Below are 15,600 nucleotides of genomic sequence, written 5' to 3'. Positions count from 1 at the left end.
CAGGGAAGCCTCAAGAGTGATATAATAGGGCACAGTCAGCGTGCCTATAAAATGCAGTAATATGGTAGATTATATTTATCGGAACGGTTGCACTTTGTCATATGAGCAGTGACTCACCAGGTGGCTGAAAAGAAGTTGTTGCATAATACAACAAGAAGTAACATTACACAAGTCACATATTTACAAATTAACTACTTGATAGCTTTCTAATAAGGTAATTTTTAATGGTGCTGTATACAATTGCTTATTTAGGCATGAGGTCAAATACACTATCCTATTGGTGGTGCAGATTTTGATGTGTACACATCTTTATAGTTGTCAGAACAGCCGGTATCACGCTCACCAACATGCAATTTTGCTGCGGATGCGAAGTGTTTTTGCAACAAAACCGCCTCGCATTACTTTGGGGAAGTAGCGATCCTTCACTGCGAAGTTTCTCCTATTGTGGTGCGATGTGGCCGCCAGCCCCATTGAAAGCAATGGGAAATGCGACGCGAGGGCTCGCTGAAATATAGAACATATAGGGTTCATATTTGTTACAGATTTGTGCATCTTGCAACACACAAATCTTGCACAATTTTCTAGCCTGTGTGAAGCTAGCTTTAGGCTAACTTCGCATAGGCGAGCGAGATATCGGGCCGTGAATCACAGCCCAATATCGTGCTTGCCAACATGCAATTTTGCAATGGATACGATGCGTTTTTGTGACATAGCGATCCTCCGCCTCAGCTGACAGCCGCAGCGGAGGATCGAGGAGTTTCTCACATTGTTTTCAACATTAGTTCCATATAGCAGAGCTGTATGTGTGTGATGTGCGTGTAGCAGAGCTGTATATGTGTGATGTGCATGTAGCAGAGCCATGTCTGTGTGTGACATCCATGTAACAGAGCTGTGTGTGACGTGCATGTAGCAGAGCTGTGTTTGTGATTTGCATTTAGTAGAGCTGTGTGTATCTGATGTTCATGTATCAGAGCTGTCTGTGTCTGTGATGTGCATGTAGCAGAGTTCTGTGTGTGTGGGACATGCATGTAGCAGAGGTCTGTGTGTGTGTGTGATGTGCATGTTCAGAGCTGTGTGTGTGACGTGCATGTAGCTGAGCTGTGTGTGTGACATGCATGCAGCTGAGCTGTGTGTGTCTGTGATGTGCATGTAGCAGAGCTCTGTGTGCGTGACGTATATGTAGTAGAGCTGTGTGTGACTTGCATTTAGCAGAGCTGTGAGTGCCTGCGACATGCATGTAGCAGAGCTGTGTATGTGTGTGACGTGCATTTAGCAGAGCTGTCTGTGACATGCGTGCAGCAGAGCTGTGTGAGTGTAAAGTACATGTAGCAGAACTGTTTGTGTGTGACGTGCGTCTAGTATAATTATATACAGGAGATACCCAGGGTATACCAGCATGTTCCATATCACTATATACAGGATGTATAATTAATAACATCTGTACATATATAATTATATACAGGAGATACCCAGTTTATACCAGCATGCTCCATATCACTATATATAGGAAGATGTATAACTTATACCAGCTGTACATATATTATTATATACAGGAGATACTCAGGTTATACCAGCATGCTCCATATCACTAAATACAGGATGTATAACTTATAACATCTGTACCGTATACCAGCATGGTCCATATCACTATATACAGGAGATGCATAAATTATACCAGCTATACATGTGTATATATAGAGGAGATACACAGGTTATACCAGCATGCTCCATATCACTATATATCGGGGGATGTATATAATTATATATGTACTTCTGGTATAAGTTATATGTACATCTGGTATAAGTTATACAGTATAGCTTATACAAGCTATACATGTATAATTATATACTTACATACCTTGTTGCACTGCATGGTCCCTCCCTGAGTGTCACCCATTAGATGCAGTGGTAAAACAGCATATGGTAGGGGTCCATGGGCCCCTGTTTGCTAAAGGGCCGGGTCGCAATTGCAAACTCTAGCGGTACAGCAATGCTTCTGATCTCATAGGGAAGTCAGCATGATGTGTCTTTCATCTGCTGTACTAGGTTTCCTTGGCCGATCACTGTGTCTACGATCCTTAACTTTGGCTGTTTCTTTGTGCTTCTTTAAAAGAGTTCGAACAGCACATTGTGAAGCCCCAGTCTGCTTTGAAATCTTTGCCTTGGAGAGACCTTCCTGATACAGTGTAACTACCTTGTGTCTTGTTGCTGTGCTCAGTGTTGCTATGGTGTCTCCTAGCTCCACTGGTGGATACTTTTTGAATATGTGGTTCTAACTCTGCTTGTATTTAATTTATCTCATTTATGTGTAGTATTACGTTTACTTATGTATGTGTATTATTAGTCAGAGTCTCTAGAACCCATATACTTCTCTGTTATACTGAGATTTGACATGCACTTTAAAACCCCATTCAATGGATTCTTGGTTTTATTTCTAGTCTTTTCATGTTATTTGTTTTTTTCAGTAAATTAATTGTTTGGCTCTTTCCTATCCTCTTCCTTCCTTCCTTCCTTCCTTCTCCTTTCTTCCTTTCCTTCCTTTCCTTCCTTCTCCTTTCTTCCTTTCCTTCCTTCTCCTTTCTTTCTTTCCTTCCTTCTCCTTTCTTCCTTTCTTTCCTTCTCCTTTCTTCCCTTCCTTCCTTCTCCTTTCTTTCTTTCCTTCCTTCTCCTTTCTTCCTTTCTTTCCTTCCTTCTCCTTTCTTCCTTCCTTTCCTTTCCCTCCCTTCCTTACTTCCTTCCTTCCTCCCTCCCTCCCCCTGGACCTTTTTTTTGCAAAATCCTGCATGCTTTGGTATCTACCTTGTGTCTTATTGCTGTGCTCGGTGTTGACATGAAACTGTCTTCCGCAACATCACCTTTTTAGCAGAGTTTCACTGTTCCTCACTCAGTTTAAACCTCCCCTACAGTTCTTTCTGTTTCAGTTATTGACTATATTTCAACCTACATAGGAAAATAATGATCGTCACCTTTTTGATAGAATTAATTAATCATTCACCCAACTATAATCCTGCAAAATCCCTGACTTTGTACAAGTGTACCTAGAAGAATTGATGCTGTTTTGAAGACAAAGGGTGGTCACATAAACATTGATTTGGTTTACATTTCTCTTTTGTTCATTCACTTTGCATTTCCTTTATTGACAAAAAATAAACTATTAGCACTTCTATTGTTGAAAGCATTCTTACTTTGCAGGATTTTTTCTACACCTGCCTAAAACATTTGCACAGTGCTAGCTTACAGAATCTGGAGACCTACTGTACCATCAATAAGCAAGCACTATACAGCATGTACGTGATATATATTTGCCCTCTGTGCAGTATAACCTGAAATCATACAAGCTTAGTGGGTTGAGCATGGTGTGGCATCTATTCCTTGGGTGCTAATGCCACTTTACCACCCATACTGTAAATTTACTGTAAATTCTTCACAGTAGCCTTTCTGATAATATCATAAGAAGCAAAACAGTATCTGACAACTCGGCTTCCCAAGAGATATTTTTGAAATGAATATATTGATATTTTGTCCATTTTATGTCATCACACTGCCTGCCAATGCCTTAATGCAAGAAGATTGCGTCCTAAACTGCAAAATTCCAGATTTGTAGAGAAGACCCTTATTAATTGCAATCTGTAGCAGCTCTGTGTGAATCGTTAACGACAACCCAAAATTAAGCATAATATGCCCAGCACATTTGGTGTAGCATCCCGTATTCCTGTCGCTAATAACCCCTTGTTTTTCATCCGTTTTCTAATTGGACGCTTATTAGTGCCACAGCCTTCCAGCCCTAATTACGGGAACACAGAACCCCTGTTTGTAACACACAAGCCATGTGTCTGTTAGTCTGCTTCTAATGCTGTGTATCTGTCTTCCCACGTCTCGGCTCTACACCAACCTCATTACATTACCATCCGTGGGGAAACCTATCATGTAATTCTCTTAATTAACATTACATGTCATTAGCAAGCAGCCAGCTTAATCTAATCAAGGGCATAGCAATGTCTTGCGAGATCGGGAGGAAGAATATATAATATGTTAATTGTCTTATCGATTTGATGATTTGTAAAAATGTATTCAAGACTTTCACCTGCTGCCCCGTTTTGGGGATATGTTCTATCCGAGATGGACAGTACTAGCCCCCAATCATTTGAATGGGTTATTTCAAATGAATGTTCAAAAATCGCTAATTATTTTCTATGGGAACATTCAAAAAACAGATCACACTTGCATGGCATGAGAGTACGAGTCATTTTTAACACGTGTTACTATGGGGACCACATGAAAAAAGTAACCACGAAATGCAGAGCAGTGAATAACGGATGCGAATTGCATGTGAAAATCGCAAAAATGCATAGTAGGTATGTGAAAATCACATCAACATTGCACAGAAAGCAGTAGTTTTTCACAAAATCGCATTCACGCATTCACCGCTGTGAATAAAGCCTTAGACTTATGTTTATTTGGGAGTGCTGTATGTGCAATGTAAGGAACTCAGAGCCAGGAGAAGAGCAGCAAATTGGGTTCACTTCATATACATGCTTTATTCTCTGTATATTATATACAGTATTATGTGAAAAAACTGCTATAGACCATGGAATACCTTCTATAGAGGCAGACTGTCATGGCGAGTCATTTCGAGCGCATGCACAGTTCCGGTGTAACATCATGGAGTACACCACGTCATGTGCTTGTTAGTGCATATGCAGTGGCAGATGACACTGGACGCTGAGGGACAAATGTTTCCCTTCTATTGTTGAACTGATAGACTGGTTGAGCTGTCTATCGTCTCAGTCAGCCTATCAGGGATTTCTTTGTATACTGATCTCTGCTCAGTAGTTTGGGCTTTTAATATTTGTGCATCTTTCTGAGTGTTCCTTTTCATGGCTTCTCTTTATAGACGTTTGACTTTGCCCTCCTACTTTAAGCTTGGTTTGTTTATCTGTCTACTCTGTCCCGCCCTGTCCTCATTCATTCTCTCTCCATATTACATCTAGGAACATTTAGGGAATCTATTGAGGTTCCAGCTGCAGGGTCGCCCTTTTCGGGGTTGGTGCTACGCTTAATTGGCAGGTCCAATTAGGGCTAAGATAGGGAATGATCCTAGGCTTTTCCTCAGTTTCTTTCACCATCACATGTATTATTTTGCATGTCTAGCAAACCAGAAACCAGCTGTGTTTTACAAATCAGTCAGTCTGTCCTTGTATCTATTGGTTGGTTTTCTCGACAGGATTGGATGGACATGACACAGAGTAGAATAGCATTACAGGAGAGGAGACTTATTCCAAACCAAATTTCTCCAATCATTTTTTACCACATTCGAATAACCATTTTGATTCCCTTTTGGTCTTACCCTTACTCCTTTCTCTGTTACATTAACTGTAGTAGTTCATAGTACAACACATCTGTATCTTGACTGAATCGCCACTTTGTATGTGTTTGACTACATTTCTTTGCATGCGTTTGTGCCCTATGATCTGCATTTGGGTGCCAACTGTTTTTGTATTGTTTGACCTTGCTATTTGATAAATAGACCTTCCATGTCTGTCAACAACCACTGGCTACTAAAACCAGTCCAGGTGACATCCAAATACGGAGTTCCTAAACTAAACATGTGCATCCTGTTTTGGTCAGATTGAACTGATTCTAAGGGGTTTTACCATCTGAGACATCTATGACATATTCTCAATTTCACTTCCAAGACTTCCACCCGTTGGGAGAATGGGAGTCCTCTTGCCTTGTTCACACTCTATAAAATAAGAAACCACATATGTGGTTCTATAATATAGTTTTTAGGAGATTCTGTAGCAGCCGAATGTTTCTCTACTTCCATAAAACTTCCACAAAGATAGCCACATAAATGCATAGTCACCTCTCCACCTTATTGAGCCCCTTATGGAATGTCACATGGGTTAGTAGGCTCCCATTTTGAAAAATGTATGGGTGTCAGGTCTGACAAGGACAGCATGGAAGCAACAAGGGTTTGGTGGACACGTAAACAGGATGCACACCAGGGCAAAGGACAAGCAAGGGCTAGGATCTATCCCCGAAAGAGCCTAACCTGCCTAATGAGCAGGGCACCCGCTGTGAAAGGGATGACCCTGCGATAGGTACCTAGATTTTCCTTGAAACGACCCTTCGTTGAATAAGGGAGGTAGACAAGCACCCAGGATGGGCCAAATGGGATAGACCCACAAAACACACCGGGAACACCTGAAAAAAGAAACAAGAATAGAGCAAGCCATACAAGTAAATAAGGGTAAGAACAAACACTGGACAATAAACTGCACAAAAGGCTGACCAACCATTTACCACTCCACATCACCACTTTAACAGGAGCTGGGATGCCAAGGCATAGAATTGTATGAGCAACATCCTCTGCTGAGTCAGTTTAAATGCCTAATACAAATACCAATCAGCCTACAGGGAATAGTATCTCCCTTAGCGTCCAATACCTGAATAATTCTGCACATGCTCTGGCGTGCATATCACATGGTCCGGGGCTGATGCTGTGACATTACCCCAGACCCTTCCCTAAATTCGTAAGTGGCTAGCAGTATCATGACAATGAGACTCCCAAAGATGACTACACTGTGCACCATTAGTACACCTGTCTCTGATACATGCCACTGCTCTGTACAGAATGACACTACCTGCCACATCTGGCCCCTGGACTGCTATAAACAAAGCTGTAAGAAAATATAGTTGAAACTTGTGTCCTAATATAGCTATTTCTCTGGCTATCTCAGTTCCTTCCAAGTTGGCCATTTCTGAAAATGTAGCACTCATTTGGAAAGGGGCAAAAGGTAAAAAATATTTTGAAGTCTTGTGCACTTTCTTTGGCCTGCAGGTATTTTTCTGTATCATAAAATTGATCTGACCTTTAATGATGTCAATGTATTAAGTTGTCCATAGACATTACAATTATAATTGCTATGTCTATGGGCAGCTTAACACAGCCCCGCTAGGTTTACTCTCTGGTTTAGAATTTATGGCCTAGTGTGGCTAGCACAGCTTGGGGTTGGTACTGTTGGGTGGCCCATGATGGGCTCATACCAGTAAGGGGTTACATATTGATTGAGCTATTAGACCTGCCCCCTGAATATATACTTCTAGCTATAGAAGGATTGGAAACCAATCTTATATTCTACTATATAAGTCCCCCTGCGGCATATAATGACCGATGAACCCCTTTCCAGTCTGGAATTTATTGGTTATGACTGCCGAAACATTAAAAACATGTAAAGTGCATCCTTTGTTTTCGCATCCTGATTTGCTATGTAGCATCCATAGTAAATTATGAAATTCTTTCTGTGTTTCTCCTGCATCAGAATAATTGCTCCCATGCTGACTAAGGTTAATACAGGTTTAATGGGTAAGTGGAATTAGTAAGTGCTCCAAAATGTGGCATAGGGAGTGTAATTAATGCAATTATCATTCATTTATCCCATTTAGAACGAAAATAAGGCAACTATCATAAATTCCCCACAATAATGACGCCATTAAGTACAGAATCCACAGATGACACATGGATCAGTCTGAAAATGACAGCGGTTTTTAATGGAGATTACCTGCGGCTGCACGCTTCAGGGGTCTGGAATTCTGGAATTAAATGAATGTCAGATCATGAAGGTGCATGTGTACCTGATAGACATCAAACTATTCTTCTCCTTACTGGTGCTGCGGAACAATTCGCAGGATTACATCGAGATGCAGAACTGTCATTCCCGTCTGTTAACCCAGCTTTTCTAACAGCTTTAATCCTATTAACTGTGGGTTTTAAAAAAAGATACACTAACAATACTGAAAAATGTTTTTTTTTACAGTATTTGACCTGAATACTTTGTTAATACATTTAATTGGGACCATGCATTAAAATATGGTGGTTTACAGAGGTTATTTTTATTCAGAATCCACATAAAAAATTGCAACATACTCTATTGAATGCCCCATGTTGGATCAAGTTGTCTTCTAGAAGTACGGTTTTTATGATATGAAACCTCACATGGAACTATGGGGGCTACAAATGGTGTATTAACTCTTTGCAATCCAATTTTGGATTCAGGGTTTTCCTAGCGGGTTTTCTCTTTCTGCCATTATACAATGGTGCCGCCTACTAGCTAGAGCTAGTACTGCGGTATTGGACATGCTGGAGAGACCCCCGACAACAGAGCGGCCAGTAATATACAGTAAGAATACCCTGTCGGACGTCTTCCGACTTCGGAAACTGTGCAGCCTTCAATCAGAATGTCTTTAGACGTCAGACAGTGGATTGGAAAGGGTTAATACGGTTTCAGTAGCATGCATTTGGCCTAACAGTTCCTAAAGGGGTTGTCCGACAACCTTGGTAAGCTCTAAGATGGCAAATCCATCTAGCTAGGTTTTGATACATTTCAAATTCCCCTCTCAATATTGCTGAATAGCAAGGCAGCTATAATGGTGGCTCTATTAGTTCTATTGACCATCAGGGAGGTACAGTGCACAGTGCTATTTTTCCATTGGCTCTAGTAGGTTCAGAAGAAGGAAAAAGCAGAACAGTATGCAACTGATATAGATATGCTGCATTTGTTTTAATTGTATACCAAAAAGAATAGTAGATGCAACATACTTAGAATATGGGCAGAGCTTTGTCCTTTGTCAAGTAGTAAAAGGTGTCAGAGTGTTTGCCAACAGTACTGGTCTGAAATATACCACCGAAGAGGTGGAGTAAAGAAGAGAAAAGAGACAAACATGCACCTAGATGCGTCAGATCTATCAAACAGTGTCAACCTCATTGATTATAGTTGGCGGATCTTCAGCGTAGCCATTATTCATTAATCTGCCTCAGTGTTTTTAAAGAGTGAGTTGCCTGATTTCCATTTTATACATGAGTCCCAATATGCACACAACAGAAAGACAGTGAAACCAAGTATCTTCGAAAGTAAGACCTGGTAAGGCAATATTTGGACATAGACAGTGCCGTCCATAGGTTAGACGGCACCCTGTGCAGAATGTTTTTGTGATGCCCCATAAGGAAAACAACTGTATATATAAATATTCCACTGATAGACATTCTGCCTGTATTCTACTTGCGCAGAAAGCAAGAACAGCACAATGAATACATGCTGTATCAGAACCAATCTCATAGCATACATACTGCACCAGAACCAAGCTTGTAACACAAATACAGCACCAAAACCAAGCCTATAACATAAATACAGATCCAGAATCAAACTCTCATAAATACAGCACCAGAAGCAGGCTTATAACATAAATACAGTTCCAGAACTAAGCTCATAACATTAATACAGCATTAGAACCAACCTCAGAACACAGATGCAGCACCAAAACCAAGCCAAGCTCATAAGGGTTGTTGATCCAGGGATTGTTCCGATTGCCAGATTGGAGTCAGGGAAGATTTTTTTCCCTTAATTGGCTTCTACCTCATTTGGTTTTGTTTTTTTTGCCTTCTTCTGGATTAACATTGGGGGTGAAATAATAAGCTGAACTGGATGGACATATGTCTTTTTTGGCCTTACATACTTTGTAATGTTACTATAATATAAATACAGTCACATAATCATGTTTATAACCTAAAACCAGTAGCAGAACTAAGCGATTATGCCGTGGGTGCCCCAATAGACTGATTGGTGCTCAGATCATCAAAGGGAGAAGTAGCCAGGAGGAGGATGATTCATGTAGCTCCACAAGACTCTGCTGAACGAAGAAAGAGGATCATCTGTCTGGGTGGACCTAAGGGGGCCAATCTCCCTTAGTCTACTTCCTCCTAGTGTCCCCCAGCGGCCGGCATCCTCTGCAACTGCATGTGTCATATGTTGCTAAGGCCAACCATGAGCATATGTAATAATAGTTGTGTCTTAAACTCTGATGTTTCTTTGCAATTATGTATTATGGAATACTTTAAACTCCCAAATGAGAAATCATTGGCCCCTAAACAGAAGCCCAGATTTGGTTGCACCATTCTATAGCGCATCTAAATGTTTTTGTTGACAGCGCAATATGCCACCCGCAATGTCTGCGAGAGCTGGCGACATAACACTAATACACTCCACCAATACTTTCAGGCAATCACTGGAGAGGAAGCAATATCTCCATCACGCCGCAGCGCTACACAAGAATATCTTTGCTTGTCTCTACTTTTCTACTTTTGTAATTCAGGAGGGGAAAGGGAGAGTTTTATTTGAAATGAGAAAATGTTCTTTTCTTTGTAGCTTCCTTTTTATTACTCGAGGTGAAATGCTTTGTAAGTGGCTGCCTGGGGATTACTCCTAAATGTATAGGATGACAATCTGTGTGTAGAACTCCGAATCAAAGAGTTAATGCATCTCTAGTTAATAATCCATTTGCGTGCAAATTCTCAGTGGTAAACAGAGCTCCCCAGAGCCCAAAGGGGACATAATCCATTAGACTCATAAGATACTACATGATAAAGGAGCCATGTCTTGTGCCCGCTGTTCCCATTACACACAAAGAAGATATTCACAGCTATCCGACCATGTTTAATGTCCCACGGAGCATTGTGTACCTGCTCAAGTGTTCCCTGAAGATGCCAGGAGCACGCTAGAAAAAAAAAGTTTTAGGTGAATGGGAACATGGGGCGGTTAATGAAGAGAAGAGCTCGTCTTTTGTCTTCTTCTTGTAAAGTGCACTTAGCTGCAGTTGTATTGCAGGCCCAGGGCAGTGATGGAAGAACAGCAAAATGTATTTATTATGTTCTACATCGTATTAGTGGAAGAAGGTCAACCTTATAAGTGATCCCAAAATAACTGGACTCGAATCAGTGGATATTCACAGTCCAAGTGGCCTAATATTCGATTTCCGATGTGAGCCAGATGGTGCAATGGCCATAAGGGCAGGGACTAGGTTTTTTTGCTTCTACACCTGGTCGATATGGGGTTAAGTGTATTTCACATAAATAGCAATTTCGGCAAATGACGTCTATGTAAATTATAGGAGAGGCCGCTCAGCTTCTGAAAAAATGGCTTGTTAGCATTTGCCAATAAGCTGAACCTTTTAGAGTAACAACCATTGATTTTAGTGTTATTGTAAATTCATGTATATGTGACTGCTACTGCCACAGTGTCTTTACCTCCTTGTTAGAGTACAGGGTGGCGTAATCCCTGCTCTGCAGAAGGAAGGCTAAACCCAAATACAATAGAACAGTTTTCACTAAATGAGGTGCAGAACTGGTTTCCTTAAGTACCATGTTTAAGGTCGTTTCTTCCTGTTGCATCTGTAATTTAGAATTACATGATTATTAATTCTAGCTGATATCTTCTATAATTGCCTAATTCAACCTCTATTGTTTTATGGCTTATGCTTATGTTTTACTTTTAGTCAGAAAGGATTCCAGGAATTTCTCATAGAGAATATATTAGAAAAGTAACCTGCACATTGGCTGCATAGCTAGAGTATATTTGGCCTTAAAGGAGTATTCCTATCTTGGCCCATCATGGCCAAGATGAGAATACTTCTCTGTCCTTCCAGGCCATGGTGGCCAGGAGTCCGAAATAGCCCATCGCTGTTTCTGTAACTCCCATAAAAGTGAATTGGAGCTGTAGAAACAGTGTAGCATTGCGAGCTCAGCTGTCTCTATAGTTCCCGGTCACCCCTGGCCACCTCATACTCTGAAGGTGGTTGGGCCCTCTATTTGATATAGGTGCATGTACCACAAACTTTTATATTTTGCAGATATACCATACATGTCCGAGATGGAAATACTCCCTACAGACCTTTCCTATGTGCGTTTAGTGTGGCTGTGGTCTGTCTATTTAGTATCAATACTTGGTATTTTCACTGAAAATTAATCACTACTAATTTGAGTGTATCTTTTATCAGCATTATATGTGTATTTTCAGGTGTACAATATGGAGCCAATGTTTGGCTGCATAGCTAGAGATATAACCAGTAGAAAGAAAAAGATTGTGATCCCATTGTATAGAGCTTTGGCGAGACCACATTTTGGAATACTATGTTCAGTGCTGGGGACCTCTTCTACAGAATGACATTGATGAAATAGAACAAGTCCAAAGATGGGCTATAAAAATTGTTGAAGGTCTCGAGATCAAAACTTGTCAGGAAAGACTTAAAGAACTTAATTTGTACAGTTTGGAGGATAGTAGAGAAAGAGAAACATGATGGAAACCTTTATATATATATATATATATATATATATATATATATATATATATATATATATATATGTGTGTGTGTGTGTGTGTGTGAAAGGTATAAATAAGGTTCAGGAGGGAGGTATATTTATTACGAAGCACGATCTGAGATTATTTGAGGGGAAGATCAGAAGCAACGTCAGGAAATATTATTTTAATGAGAGAGTAGAAGATGTTTCCAACAAACTTCCAGCACGCAATTACGAGCACCAGCCACTACACAGGAGTTGGAACACTGGCTTGCATTCCGACCCCTGTGTATCCTGGAACTGACAGCGGGCACTGCCTTGAAAACCCCTTTAATGTAAGCATGCTTGGGAAAAGCATATATCTATCCTAAGAGAGAAATAAAAAGAGAATAATATAAAGGGCAGACTAGATGGTCCATGTGGGCATTTTCTGCTGCCAATTTTCTACTTCTCTGTTTTTCATGTTCACATGGGCATATAAAATATGTGCATATTTAAATAACTCTACTTGCATTACTTTTATTTTTGTACCTGATGGAAAATGTAGATTGAGATTTTGGAGTGTGTTAAAAAAAAAAATATATATATATATATATATATATATAAAGCCATGTTCACATCCGCTTTAGAGGCTCCATCAAGATGCTGTCGGGGACTGTTGGTGTCCATCCAGGACTCCGGGATTTCTCATTGTTTTACTAAACCAAACTACAATATAGCTACACTTGATGACAACCCCCCTGTGGGAGCTCCAAAATATTGCATGCATAGCCCTCTTTAGAGGGGCATGTCAACTTTTGTATAAACTTAGAATTGACCTGCAGTTTCCGAAAATTTTGGACCTGTCATAATGACACATCAGAGGTTTTGATCAGTGGGGTTTGAGTGCTGAGACCTCAACCAGTCGCTGAAACAAAGGGTCAGAAGCACTCATAACTGTGCACCTGTTTGCTCTGATTGGCTTTGCTCAACTCTCTTCTGAGACGAAAGCAAGGTGGTGTACAGACTTATATACTCTTTTGGATCAGTAAACCAATCACAGCCGAAAGTGCTTTGCACCGAGTTCAGTGCTGCTCCTTCATTTCAGCAATTGGTGAGAATCTCATCAGCCACTGATCAAACCGTCTGACATGTCACTTTGACTTAGCAGATGTTTTCTGAAACCACAGCCAAACTTCAGATCTTCAGATTCATTACAATATAAATAACATTCTGCAAAATTGTATATTTTTCACAGTAAATCTGTTTTCCTATATGTCATGTTTCTCTGATGTCAACTTTGGGAATGAAAATATAGGAAGTGTAGATGTTCAGGTCACCCCAAGGTCCTGGAGCCTGAGGGGGCATAAAAGGTCCCTCTGTCCAATATATGAAGGCCAGTACTGTAAATGATGGATTTAACCCTCTGGCCTACAGTACTTCACCTTCCTTATGTGATCTAATCCAACTTTTAAAGATGTAGCAGTAAAAAGTTACGATCTTTTCACCATTGAATATGTATCTGCCTAAAAAATGTTCTGTAGTAAAAAGAAATATTGGAGTTTCAGTTGGGGGTTAATTTTATGTATCAATCCATTTTAAAGGAGGTGTATCAGATTAGAAAAGCATGGGTTTTCTGGCTAAATACTTTTATGACATGTCAACTAGATCAGATGAGTGGCGGTCCGGCCAACCTTGAAGAAGGAGGTGACCTTGAGCACCTTTGTGCGGGTTAAAACTTAAGGGTCTGTAGCACTGAATCAGCTGAGGGCTCTGGCAGTTCGACTCCCATTCATCAGAAACTGAGCGCATATGCTAGGGATATACCGTGACTTTATGTGATGGCAAAACTCCTTTAAACTCAGTGGGAGATCCAAAAGTTTACAGGGGAGTGCTCTCCTATATTCAGCAGTCTGACCCCTCTGATTTGATCTTCACGACATCTTTAGTTGACATCCAATAAAAGTCTTTTATGGGAAAGTCATGCTAAGTGTAAAGCTGAAGCTCTCAACAGTGGCCACCTTTTTGATGACTTCTTTTATCCTGCAGGTGTCACAATGAAGCTTTTCGCCGCCGTGAGATGGACTGTCAAGGTGTTCATCTTGTGTCTTGTGCTAGGAACTGCTGTCTTGCTAAATCCAGAGGATCCCAATGTCTGCAGTCACTGGGAAAGGTAAAGTCATTAGAGAAAGCTTTTGATACTGGTATAATGGGGCAATAGTCTTATAATTTGTGATTAGCAGCATAGACTTGCAGCTTTCTGGCATGTATGTTTCTCAGTGTACTAAAACTGATGATATAAAGTGAAAAAAAAAGGTTTGGCACAGTGTTAGCCAGTAGAGCAAAGTGTGATTGTTCTCAGCAAGAGAAGCCAAGTAATCTTGTAGATAGGATACCTTTTAATGGCTAAGAAAAATTCATGATGTTATAGCGAGCTTTCGGACCGGACAGGGTTCTTCATCAAGGCATAATGAAATAGATTTGAAGAGGAATGCATATATATATACACACATTCTTATGACAAGGCACAGACATAGATGTGATTAATTTGTACTTAAAAGAATACTGCAACTGAACTACAAACATAGATGTGAAGGTGTTATGGTCCCTGAATTAGTGTTAAGAGATCATCAGGTCAGTAGTGTTATCTGTACTATCCCACCATGTCTCTGCCTTGTCATAAGTATGTGTGTTTATATATGCATCCATTTCATTATGCCTTGATGAAGGACCCTGTAAGGTCTGAAAGCTTGCATTAACATCATGTATTTTTGTTAGCCATTAACAGGTATCATATCTACAAGATTACTTGGTTTCTCTTACTGAGAACAATCACAACTGATTATATTATATGGTAAATTTTCATAAATGATAACAGGACGACTACCCCATTTGTATCATTCCAGCCCTGAGTAGTGGATCTCTTTTTGAAGTATATCTTTTGTAGCCAATAGAGGTGATCAACAGGCCATAGCCCTCTATTATTAGCTAAATGTGATAGTATTTACAGTCCAATGGAAAAGATAAGACACTCCTTGCTGGTGCTGCTTCAAGAGTCCTCAGAAGCATAAAAACACGAAGTAGCAAGTTGGTGGTTTACATAAGTTTTGAAAAAGGAACAAGGTGTTTCAACACTGAACTAGGTACTCAATAAGGATTCTATATCGGCTAGCAAGAGTTGTCTAATGTTTTCCATTGGATTGTATATATGTATGTCTTCATAGTAACTGCCTGGATGCCAACAACACTAGCTTGAAGTCCCAAAATCTTGGTCCAAGTGACTTACTTGCGCAGACTAAAGCAGTGCCCATGTTTGCACAACTCAACCAGGTGGGTATACATCCATTAATTTATCTTATCCTTGCGTTCATTTTTCTGATACGCATTGGGTTTATCCCTGACGATGTTTAGATAGCTTCCCCTATCTCCTGTTTCCTTCTTTCCCCTCCTGTAAGGTCCAGCCATTACTAGTCTAAATACGGGAGTGC

At 40.3% G+C, this 15,600-nt stretch overlaps 1 protein-coding gene across 1 annotated transcript in view; it reads left to right on the top strand.

The window, feature by feature from the left end:
* MEGF11 (multiple EGF like domains 11) overlaps window positions 1-15,600 on the top strand; it is a 412,570-nt gene that overhangs the window by 53,827 nt on the left and 343,143 nt on the right. Inside the window, exon 2 of the mRNA XM_066592915.1 lies at window positions 14,162-14,285. Within this exon, the coding sequence (XP_066449012.1) occupies window positions 14,170-14,285 (116 nt within the window). The 5' untranslated portion in view covers window positions 14,162-14,169. The remainder of the gene's footprint in view (window positions 1-14,161; window positions 14,286-15,600) is intronic.

This window comes from Eleutherodactylus coqui, chromosome 2 (genome assembly GCF_035609145.1).
Source record: "Eleutherodactylus coqui strain aEleCoq1 chromosome 2, aEleCoq1.hap1, whole genome shotgun sequence".
NCBI lineage: Eukaryota > Metazoa > Chordata > Amphibia > Anura > Eleutherodactylidae > Eleutherodactylus > Eleutherodactylus coqui.
This window is presented reverse-complemented; position numbering and strand designations above follow the sequence as displayed.